The sequence below is a fragment of the Hyaena hyaena genome, unplaced genomic scaffold (genome assembly GCF_003009895.1).
Source record: "Hyaena hyaena isolate Hyena2069 unplaced genomic scaffold, ASM300989v1 scaffold_3, whole genome shotgun sequence".
Lineage (NCBI taxonomy): Eukaryota > Metazoa > Chordata > Mammalia > Carnivora > Hyaenidae > Hyaena > Hyaena hyaena.
The window spans coordinates 4,783,555-4,795,791 of NW_024080635.1; the positions used below are offsets into that span (position 1 = coordinate 4,783,555).

At 40.8% G+C, this 12,237-nt stretch overlaps 1 protein-coding gene across 2 annotated transcripts in view; it reads right to left on the bottom strand.

Moving 5' to 3' along the window:
- Positions 1 to 12,237, bottom strand: part of YTHDF2 (YTH N6-methyladenosine RNA binding protein 2) — a 31,983-nt gene extending 19,746 nt beyond the window's left edge. Inside the window, exons 1-4 of one of the 2 annotated variants that reach the window (XM_039232737.1) lie at positions 11,906 to 12,237; positions 11,375 to 11,399; positions 10,710 to 10,780; positions 6,149 to 7,735 (exon numbers count right to left, since the gene is read on the bottom strand). In XM_039232737.1, the coding sequence (XP_039088668.1) occupies positions 6,149 to 7,735; positions 10,710 to 10,780; positions 11,375 to 11,399; positions 11,906 to 11,932 (1,710 nt within the window). In that variant the 5' untranslated portion in view covers positions 11,933 to 12,237. Of the gene's footprint in view, positions 1 to 6,148; positions 7,736 to 10,700; positions 10,781 to 11,374; positions 11,400 to 11,905 lie in introns of both variants that reach the window. The other variant, XM_039232729.1, reaches the window with a different exon arrangement.

Genomic DNA, 12,237 nt, shown 5'->3' on the forward strand with positions numbered 1-12,237 from the left:
TTAAGTGTTCCACTCTTGATTTCCGTACATGGTGATGAGATTGAGCCCAATGTCTCTACTCTGGGTGTGGAATGTGGAGCCTGCTTATAATTCCCTCTCCCTCTCCAACTGCCCCTCCCCCTCTCACATATAGGCATACTCTAAAAAACCATAACAGTGCAGAGCCTGATTCTGATCCTCTTGTCTCCCTCTTTCTCTCTGCCCCTCCCTCACCATCTCTAAAAAATAAACATTAGGGGCGCCTGAGTGGCTCAGTCAGTTAAGCGTTAGACTTTAGCTCAGGTCATGATCTCACGGTTCCTGAGTTCAGGCCCCAAGTTGGGCTCTGTGCTGACAGCTCAGAGCCTGGAGCCTGCTTCAGATTCTGTGTCTCCCTCTCTTTCTGCCCCTCCCCTGCTCTGTCTCTCAAAAATAAACATTAAAAATAAATAAATAAATTTTAAAAATGACTATAAAAATATATCTTCAGTATTGTTTTGGGTAATTTTTTCATTAACACTAATACAGTAAATATATTTAAAAATAACCAACCATATACCTTATCTATACTAAGATTTACTGGGAACCTACCAATCCTTTCTATCATCTATGTCCTACCTTCAAGATCTTTATGGGTTTTTTTTTTTTTTTTTTTTAAGTAATAAGTATTTAGGTCAAAAATTATAGAACAGAAATAACCTGCCTAAAAAAACTTGTTTAGTAGCATCAATTCCTCTCCAGGAATTTCACATGTTATCTTGGGCTGCCTAACCCTCTCACCCTGGGTTTATCTGGTCTAAATTATTCCACATATAAACCTTCTCAACAACATATCTAATTAAAGTTCTTTCCGTTTCGAAATCCTCTTGCGACTAGGAACTCCATTTTTAGAAGTTCTCCCTTTTATTTACAAAACTCTTCCTATAACCTCCATCCATTAGTTCTGGTACTGTCTTCTGGCATGGAGAATAGACCTACAAAGTTGTTGTGGGATTTGTTTGTTTGTTTGTTTAACTAAGCAACATTAGGCTTGAATTCACAACCCTGAGATCAGTAGTCACATGCTCAACCGAGAGCCAGGCACCCCTAAACCTACCAATCTTAAAAGTATTTTGATTACACATATCATATTACCCTTCCAAATCATCTCTTCTAAGCTAAATACTCTGATAAACATTAGGGCATCTGATGAGATATACCATACCGTGTATGAAACACATCCCTGGAAAAAGTAAGCTGCTAGTATTCAGTAATGGTGTCTATTACCATATACTCATTCACCTTAACTTCTACAAGCTTCCCATTGCCTTCCATGCAAAGCTAACATGAAGGAGAGCATGGGATGGTGTATGGAATTGTTGAATCATTACACTGTACACCTGAAACTAACACTATATGTTAACTAACTGGAATTAAAATAAAAACTTAAAGAAAAAAGTAACATCAATGAGCTTCTGATTCAGATTAAGTCTTCTTTTTTGTTAAACTCTAGAGTTTTTTTAAGCCAACTCTGTACCTATCTCAGTAAGTTCCTTCTATATCAAACTAACTGCCTAAACATTTCATTCAACTCTTTTCCTAATCTAATCTTCAACAAACTTCCATTGTAGGGACACCCACTCCACAAATACCAATTAGACTTGCTCTTGAACTGTACAGAACTTCTTGTTCCAACTTACTATCTACACAGTGTCAGAGATGTGGGCTGTCCTGAATCTATGTTCATTCTTCCCCCAAAATCTCTGGCTACTTTCTTTATATCTTTCAAGGCTCAGCTCAAAAATCTCCTCTTCCAGGATTCTTCTGTGACCAATCCACCCATATCCCAGACTGGGTTAGGCAATCCTCAAGCTTCCAAATTGACATTCTACACGTACCTTCAGAAAAAATTTTGTTTTGTATAGTTACCTGTCATGAGTATAAGGCTCCCTGACAACACACTCCTGCTTTCCCAGTAGTATCCAGCACACAGTAAAATTGTTCAAAGAAAAGACAAATAGCTTCACCTTAATTCTTAAGCAGCATAATGAATCTTAAATATATCTAAACACACTGCAAGTCACTATTTTTAGTTCTTCTGCTTGAAAACAGGAATAATTCTAGAGATATTTAAGAAATCCTGCTATTCTCAATAACAATGTAATTTTTAAAAATAGGTACCTTGCACCATTGTCACTATAATTACATCTTTTTAGATCTAATTCTCTCCCATTAGGTTTCTAATTATTCAGAAAAATCATTTACCCAAGTGCCTGATTGAGTCTAACATGGGGCCAGGCAAAAAATCACAAGCAGGCTCCGCACTGTCAGCACAGAGCCTGATGCTGGGCTTGAACTCAGGAACCATGAGATCATGACCTGAGCTGAAATCAAGAGGCAGACACTTAAACAACTGAGCCACCTAGGCACCCCTGGGCCTAGGCTTCAAGAAAATTATGCAGTCCTTGCTCCCCCCATTCTTCCTATTTTTACCTACAATTAAAAGGTTAGAAATACAAGACAAAAATTAAACTATTATGAAGTTTATAAAATACATGATCACTCATGCAAGGAATAACTCTCCCTTTATGCCAGACTATTCTCAAGTTGAAATAAAAGGAAAAAGTTAACTCACTGTTGTCTTCTTTTGACAGTAATTCTTTCAAAATTTTCAAAAAGAAAAAACCCCATATGACAATATACAGCACAGCCAAGACCTTCAAAGAGCATACACCCTTTGAGCCAGCAATAACACTAAAGGACAGGTGTAAATCAGTATATCAATGGATTTTCACTGCAATGATATTTCAGCTGGAAAGAAATATAAAGAAGCTGACAAATCTAAGAATTAAGGATTAGAAAATTATAATAAATCTATGATAGAATATATGAAGTCAGGGGCGCCTGGGTGGCTTAGTCGGTTAAGCGTCCGACTTTCGCGTAGGTCATGATCTCGCGGTTCGTGGGTTCGGGCCCCGCGTCGGGCTCTGTGCTGACTGCCAGCTCAGAGCCTGGAGCCTGTTTCAGAGTCTATGACTCCCTCTCTCTCTGACCCTCCCCTGCTCACTCTGTCTCTCTCTCTCTCTCCTAGAAATAAATAAAACATTAAAAAAAAAATTAAAAAAAAAAGAATATTATGAAGTCATCGAAAGTGATGTCACAGAAGAATATCTAACAGTTAGAGAAAGGTTCTAAATAACTGCAGAAAGCAGGTTACAAAATAGTATCCCAAGTATACAATAAAATAAACATATGGAAAATGTCACTAAAATCTATTCAAGTGTCAAGCCATAGATCCAGTGCTTGAAGCTTCTATGATACTGAATTAGATCATGGGACAGAACAAGTCAGTGTTACTAGGCAAAAATGGCTATAGTTCTGCTTCAGTGTGTCCTGCCAAGATACATACCCAATCATGGAACTTTAGAATAGCTGTGACATCATTTTCAGGATGAAGCTTAAGTACTTCCCTACTTATTGAGTTACCATGCCTATTTGGCACGATTTTTTGCAATCTTGTAAATAACACAAAGGTCCACATACAAACACCCCACCTAAAAGAGTCTAACTGCCTCAATGAGCTATCAGTTTCACTCTCATGAAACTTTCTTCTTGGAAGCCTAATAAAGACTGGCTTTACAATCAGTTATGTAAGGATGTTAAGGATAACAACGGACAAGAGAAGTAAGGCAATACTGACTAAAATGGTAACTGGGTTTAAAAGCAAAAGAGATTCCTGAAACCCCAGCAATCTCTTCTCACAAAAGGTAAACTAAAAAGTAATCTCATACAAGTATAATAAGCTTTTTTGTTGTTTTTATTTTTGGTGGTTTGTTCATTGCCCTGAGAACAATTAAGTATACTCATTCATCAAAAGTCTTTACGGAATGGCTTTAAGACTGATCCATTAACTGGCTTAATAAAGACACTAACCCTTGATTATTATTACTCACTATGAAAACATCCCAATGCTAGTCAATTCCAATTTGTGAATCTTACACCTCCATATAAAGTTCAATTATTATTCACTGAACCACTCAAGCAAATTAATACAAACTTGATTTAAAGTTTAACAGCCCTCACATTTGTTACTTTTTATTTTTAATGTTTAAGAAAAAGCATGTGCAAGCAGGGGAAGGGCAAAGAGAAGGAGAGAGAACTGTCAGAGAACTGCACACTGTCAGTGCAGAGCCCAACTTGTAGCTCAAGCCCTCCCCACAAATCTCGAGATCATGACTTGAGCCGGATCCTCAGCCAACTGGGGCGAACCAGGCACTCCTGCTACTCCATTTTTAAACCCAAATTTCTCTAGTAGTTCTAACAACACCTACAGGTTGGTCTTATTATCCATGATGTACATTCCTGAAAACATTCCTATCTTTGCCTATTTTTTTTAATTTTTTTTTGAGAGAGCACACACGTGAGTGGCGGAGGAGCAGACCAAGAGGGAACAGAGGATCTGAAGCTTGTTCTATGCTGACAGCAGAGAGCCTGATGTGGGGCTCAAACTCACAAACTCACAAACCATGATATCATAACCTGAGCTGAAGCTGGACGCTTAACTGACTGGCCACGTAGGTGCCCCTGCGTTCCTGTTTTTAATCACAAGATGTAGGACAGAACATTGCAGGTTAAAGCAAACAGATTCATAATATGGGATTGATATTATACATGTTTTGAGTGGTTAAACTAAGCACCTCAATGACCCTCACATACATTAATAATGTCAATACATGATGTTTAAAAGGTCATGGCCTCCCTACCTTGTTCCTCCAGATTCAGGAGCCTGTTAAAACATCTTTCAAGCCTTTCAGATGTCTGGCAAAACTAATCAGTAAGCTATCTTTGTACAAGATGGGGGCAGATTTTAAGTTAAAGTGTTAAAGTTTGGGGAAGGGAAGAGTAGAATTTAAAGGACCAAAAAAGAGTTTTTTTTTCTGACAGGCAACTTTTCAGTAATGTGGCTCTGTATCCCTAAACTTTTAGCAATGACAAGGATATCTCCATTTTTTATTCAACTGCACACACTAGAAGGTAAGATGGCAACCATCCTGCTTCAGCGCAACTATGCCCCTGATTCTTCTGTTATGGAGGTAAAGAATCTAACCAAAGCGCCATCCTTCCACTGCTCAAAAAAAAAAAAAAGCTTTACAGAGAAATAACAAGAGCCTCGGATGCTAGATCAAATATATAAAATCCCTACGAATTCATGACAAATAAGAGAAAAATGTATTTACACAAGCCTATTAGGTTTTATTTTACATTTGAACCCGACCACTTAGGATTCTCCCCATCATTAATAATTTAAAAAAAAAAATAATAATAATCTTTAAAAACAAACTTCTCTTTGCCCACAATAATCTTTTCACCTAAATATGTCTAAATCCTAGCTAACTATGTTCTGCCCCAACCAGTATTTTATCATTCTTTATGGTCTTAAAGTTTACATTCGCTCAATACACACAGACCAAGCATTACCAACACTTTCAAGTAAATTCCAACACTTTAGTTTGGACCTATTCTCCATTATTCTGCCCAAGATTCTCACTTGTTACAGAGAAAACAAGAGGTTACTTCTCAGGAATACAGGAGAATTTCAAGAGCAAGAGATCAGCTTTTTCTAATCATCTGTTTTCCAAGTTTTATGTAACAAACCTTACCTTTCCGATGGGAAAAAGTAATTAAGTAGAACACTAAGAATAGGAACAAGGAAACAAGTTCTGAAAAATACACTAATACTGCCAGTTGTCAAAGGCAGGCAGAAAGCGATGTCAGGGCTGGTGACCGACCAACTATGATTTAACCACTGTACCCAAGTTAGGCCAAAAATTACAATAGAACTTTTACCTTTTCTCTGCCATATTGCAGCCTCAATCTTTTACTACTTTGATTTCCATGGTTGTATCACTTCAATTATTCCCTTCGCATTTCTTTTGGCCTTGTTCTTCACCTCTTTTGCATCATTTAAATTCAGTTTCTCTACAGTTTCTGCTTTCCGCTAATTTAAGCCCATACTTCTATACACTAAGTCAAACAGTAACACCAATTATACTTCAATAAAGGCTTGAACTGTTAAGTGATACATTTGTCATTTACAGAGCTTTTATTAACCACTCAGTATAATAACTCTCTTGTTCCCTCTTGTACATTTTTCCTTCCCTGAAAGTCTTAAGAATGGTAAATTGGTTACCTTTTTAACACTTTCTTCTTCCTCTTGGCGTTTCTCATAGTGTGAGAAGTCATCAAAAATCGAAGTGGTATGCTTGTAGCTGGCTATGATTTTCAACACCTGCTTAGCCTTTTCCAGAGGCACTTCCTGAGTGTCCCTGGAGTTGGTCACTGGTTTATTCTCGTTGTTCTCTAGGCGAATGTGTCGCAGTTGGCTATTGGGAACGTCCTTCACAAAAATCCACCTGACATCAAAACGACCCTTCCATTTGTCCTGGGACCACACACCTGCACATGTGTTGTAGTCCACAGCAGATTTCATTTCTGCAACGCCACAGAAGTGTCCACTGCCGTTGACACTGAAAAGTAAGTAAACGGGGCCTTTCCCGTTCATGGAGCGATAAGCAGCATCCAGTCTCTTGTTACCGTGCTCTGTGCTGCACCAGATATTATACTTAATGGAACGGTGGATATCGTCCTCAGAGTAGCTCTTAATGATGAAAACTCGGCCATGTTTCAGATTCCAGTCAAAATCCTTGGGGTTATAGTTATTAATGGACCGCAGCTTCTCCAACACCGGGTGAGGTTCTGAAGGAGTAGATCCAGATCCAGGCTGAGACTGTCCTACTCCATTACCATCCACCCCATTATGACCGAACCCACTGCCACGGTTCCGAGGTGCTACCCAGCGGGTTGGCTGAGTTGCTTGTTGCTGGACTGAGAGCTGAGCAGGTTGAGGTGGAGGTGGCGGCAATGGCTGTGTCTGTTGCCCAACTGATGCCTGAGCCACTGGTGGGCTATTGTTAGCCTGCTGACCTACAGGCTGGGGAGACCCCTGGGTTGGTTGCTGACCTATATTCTGAACCAAAGCCTGTGAGGGGGCTTTTGCCACAGGACCCTTGTTATCCCAAGTTCCAATATCCATGTTATGCTTTATTGGGGGTGGTGGAAGACTTGACCCTGCAATGCCATTCTTGGTCTTCAACTTAGGTTGCTGTTTCGCAGGCTTGCTGGCAATATCAGCCCAAGACGCTGGTTTTGGAGGAGCAATCGTAGCTGGAGGCAAACTATTGGAAGCCACGATGTTACCAGTAATGGACCCACTACCAACTGCAGAGCCTACAACTTTTGGAACATTGCTTGCAACTTCTGTGCTACCCAACTTCAGTGCTGCCATCCCTTGGTCTATAGTATTCATGCCAGGAGCCTTATTGAGGGTCTCACTGGCAAAAGCTGACTGTCCGTCAATCATCGCTCCACCTAAGGAGCTAGGTGCATAAGCATAATTGCTACTATATCCAGAGCTTTGAGTAGACTGTCCCTGAGAACTGTTATTTCCCCACGCTGAGAAGTCAATCCCACTGGGAAAGAAATTAAAACCATGCTGACCGAGAAAAGGAGTGCTACCTAGGGCTCCTGGTTGTCCAAACATTGCATCTGGTAGGAAGTGAGGCTCTCCGTTGCTCAGCTGTCCATAAGAAGTTAGATAGGGCATGGCTGTATCACCCCCAGTAGACCAAGCAGCTTCACCCAATGAATAGGAGAAGCCAATGGAGGGACTGTAGTAACTGGGTAAGTAGGAATCCGACATGGCAGTATATGCATTATTCTGTGGAAAGAAAAAAAACAGGCAAATCACAACTAAACACAAAAATTAACAAAACAATAAACACATCTTCTATTATTCATCTAATTCAAATTCAACTAAGAAAGCAAGTGACCATTTCAGGTGATCTCTTCCCATAAACTCGCTAGAATTCTTACACTGTAAGAGATTTTGGTTTAACAACTGAAATGTTTAAACATTTCAAGTTAAACTGACCTACAATAACGTGGGCCTTAACTTAAGCACTATCATTCAGAAAAGGGAAAATCCAGCATCTCACCAACAGAATTAAGTCTTGCTCTATAGAACTGTTGAGATGATGCTTTTATTAAAACCAGTTATCTCTGGGTTTCCAGAGTGAGAATTGTCAAATCAGGAGCGTTCCTGAGAGTTCCCTATCAAAACCATACTACAATAGATACAACAACACAAAAAGAACTGGAAATTTCAAGTTCTATCCCAAAAATCTGCTGCCATTCCTCAACCATAAACCAAGGTTCATCACACCTAGTTTACATTGCTAGCCTCTTGGCAAACCATTTGGAAACATCAACAGATGCCACTATTTAATTATAACCTGCAAAGAAAATATACAATGGCTTTCAGAGTTTAAAACTAGAAAAACCTTGCTACCTGTTCTACTTCACCTCTAAAATTATTGGCTGTAAGCTCAAATGCACACCTAAATTTTCCATTAAAAACAGAATTCCAAAAACATGGTAAAGTCCAACTCTTTAAAAAAAATGAATTATCCTAAAGAATTTCTCAGAAATACAAACTTATATTCAAGTAGACTCCACTTTGGAAGACAGATTATATTGTAAAAACCTCAATCACTCTTGATCTTAGTTTGTGAACAGTATCTTAACTTTTTTATAAATGCTATACCTCACAGAACAGTGTCTTAAGTGACAAGCTAAAGTACAAAAAACTGGTCTCTATAAATATAGATACAGTTAAACTCAAAATAGAGTACTTTACCCTAACTTCAGCATAGCTCTAGTCTAAGAGTACACTTATCTCAATGAGCACAGAGTAATTTATAAAATTGTTGAATCACTCTATTATATACCTGACACTAATATAACACTGTTAGCCATACTGGAATAAAAATGAAATAATAGCTCTGGTACATAAGAATCCGTTAACTACTGAATAGAGAATTTTACTCTAAACAGACTTGGATGACCATAACTATGTTAGGCCTTAAGTTTGTATTCCTAAAGCCAACAGTACTTCTCTCTAGCCAAACAAATCTCTTGAAAGTTAAATGTTTCAACTAATGTGGCTTGATAAAATGGTGCTTTTCTATGCCAAAATTTTCCTTAAAAAGAATAAAAGAAAGGAAACTAAGTCTTTTCACACATACCCTCAAGTTTAAGAGAAGTCTATTTTTCTTGAAGACAGTATTAACATTTAACAGACCCAAATCCATTATGAATAAGAAATTCAGTCTATAATCAATGGATTAAGCCTGAAGGATTATTCCAACATAAGGTGATGAATAATGGTTAAAAAGTAGATGAATTACTCTTGACGATTAACTACAAAGGACAAAGATTCTCAGATTATCCATCTATTTAACTATGATTTGTATTCCGCTCCCCAAAAAATTGTTTTAAGAAATTTAAGCATTAGTTTACTTGAGAAGTAAAAAAAACATGCCCTTATTATCACAGGTTATGCCATTTTATATCACAGGTGAATGCCTACACCTGAACTGGCAGGTTCCCACATGTCTTGAGCTCAAAAATCTTAACTACACATTGTTTCACAAGAACTACCTAGAATTATGTTTCCAAATGTTTCCAAATGCTCCCACTCTCTCTGTTATAATTATTACATAAGAAAACTACTTCAATAGCAGGAATCTATTAATAGTTCATTCCTCTACTTCCTTTCCTACTTTTCCTAATGAACTAGCTGATTTCTGAAAACTTTTCCCAATCACTTCCTTAAGTGATTCTACACTCTAAATGCAGAAAATTTTACATAAGAGATCTAAAAGTTTTATGTAAGAATTAGGCCCAAATATGGGCAGGCACCAATATTTCAAGTTATTCAAGACTATTACATCTATCATACAGCATCTGTTCATAATCTATATAAATGTCCCACAAGCTTTTTCATCTTTTAGGAGATTTTAGATGGGTTACTCTCAGTTTTCCTTTTGGTTTATTAATCTGTGAATTTATAGATATTACCCTACAACCCTGCAAGTTATGTCTCTGAGACCCAAAATATTAATTTAAAAGAAATGACAAATCAAAGTAGGTTCTACATGCACAAGTCTTGTCAATATATACGAACTTATATGGAGCTAGAAGAAGTAAGAACAGATTACGTCTAAAACATCAGAAGACAGATTACATGGCAAAAACCTCAATCTTTCTCGATCTTCAATTGTGCCAAACAGTATTTCATCTTCATTTAACTTTGTTTTATAAATCCTATAGCTCCCGTAAGTGAGAAGCCAGAGGGGTACAAAGTTGATCTCTCCAGATAGATACATCTCGACTTGAAAAACAAATACCTAAGTCCAAAAGTTAGGATAATTTAAGAACCCACTAACTAATGACCAGATGAAAGGGAAGATACCAGTTCTGCAGCACTGATAAAAGTTCAGGTGATTTTACATTAGTTTTTCCCATCACATATGAATCCAGTTTTCCTAAAAGAAAAAGGTTTTCGGGGTAAAAAAGTCAGAATGTTTAAACTGGAAAGTATTCTTCAGTTTTGCACTGTTACATTCTTGGTAAGGAGAATTACTAACAGTGCTGTTAGTATACTATAAAATATTATCAGTTCTAGTCTCAGAATGTTTGCTGGCCAACAGAGAAACTTAACAGTCTGTAACATTTGTAATTCGTCTTCTGTCAACACACTGAGCGGTATTAAAATCAGACTCACTGAACGAATATGGTATACTACACCCTTTGATCAGGGATGTAAATGGTTAACTACTCACGGGCCTTGCCTGTGGACTCAAGTAAGGTTCAAAATCATCATCATTTAATCCATCCTTCTGATGCACAGATCCATTTTGAACTAAAGGGGGAAAAATTTCAAATAAATTACAGCAGTGTCTCAGTTGTACAATCTACCTCCCAAATTAGTCAAATAGATCGTAGCCAGAGAAAAACCTTACTGAACAGGGCAAGTAAGTTTGAATACCAAACGGATAAAGACGAGTGACTGGGGAACAACAATAATCAATGAAACACGTCTCCCTCCACCCAGAGCAAGTTGATCTGAAAAGGTCATTTTATTGGCTCCTCTAGATCTCAATCCCCTCCCGATTCCCCTCCCCCACCGCATGTGAGTACTTCCAGAGTGTGATCCACGAGGATGAAAAACAAAGGCCTGCTAAAGACCTACAGGAAACTAAGGACCTGGGACATTTCAAAACCCCTTCCACCTCCACCCTTAATGAATTACTCCTTGTTCACCGAAAAACTGTTCGCCAGCTGCCAAGAACACACCGAAAGGGTCAAATACTTAAGTGTGAGGCACCTGCGAACTAAGCGGCTTCCGAAAGGTCCTCTCCCTGGGGCGCTTCCCGGAGACCCCGCCCCCACTACTCGGTGCCCCCACCCCCCACCCCCACTCCCGGCCCAGGGCCACCGGCAGAGCTGGGCTCACCTTTGTTTCCTTGACCTTTTGGTCTCTGCGGGCGAAGGAAACGTCGCCGAGCAGCAAGTCGTCCGAGGAAGAAATAGAAAAGGAGAGACAAATTAAAGCCGGGCCCGAGCCGGGAATAAAGCAGCAGGCCTGAGGGGAGGCGTCAGGAATGGTGGTGAGGGGGAGGCTGAAAATGGGAGGCGGGGAAAGCGCAGGCCGGCGGGCCCCGCGGAGAGAAAGCGGGGGACGCGCCAGAAACAACGCGAGCGGACCAGGGCTTCAAGGAAGGGGAAGGAAACAAGGAAGAAAAGACGCCCGCTGAGGAGAGGGAAGGCGGCGCGGCTGGTGGGCTCCGAGGCCCGGGGGGAAGAGGGAGAAGCGGGGAGTGCGGGCTGAGGGCGAGGCGCTGGGCGCGGCCGGCCTGAGAGGCCCCAAACCCGGCCCGCGGGAGGCGCCGCCTCTGCTCGGCCCGACCGGGGGCGGCGGGCCCGGGCCTAGTCGGGCTCCCTCTCGCCTCACACAATGGCCGAGGCATGCGGGCCAGGCCTGTACCTGCTCCAAGAGGCTGCTGGCCGACATGGCTCTCGGATCCTCACGGGTGGCGACAGCGGTGGGCTCTCGTCAGGGTGGCGGCGGCGGCGGATGAGCCCTGGCGGCGGGAGCAGGCGGCGCGGCGGCGGCTTTTGTCCCTGACACTCGGGGGCCTCGGCGGACGCAGCGGAGACACAGCGCGCGGCTCGGGCTCCGGCTCCGATTCGGCGACGCTCTAGCCCGAGAGCTCAACGCCCGTCTCTATGCCTTTACGCGCGCGCCCGCCCCTCGCAGCCGAAATAAGGGCGCCGAACGGCGGAGGCAGACGGCGCGCGCGGCGCGACGCTGACTCT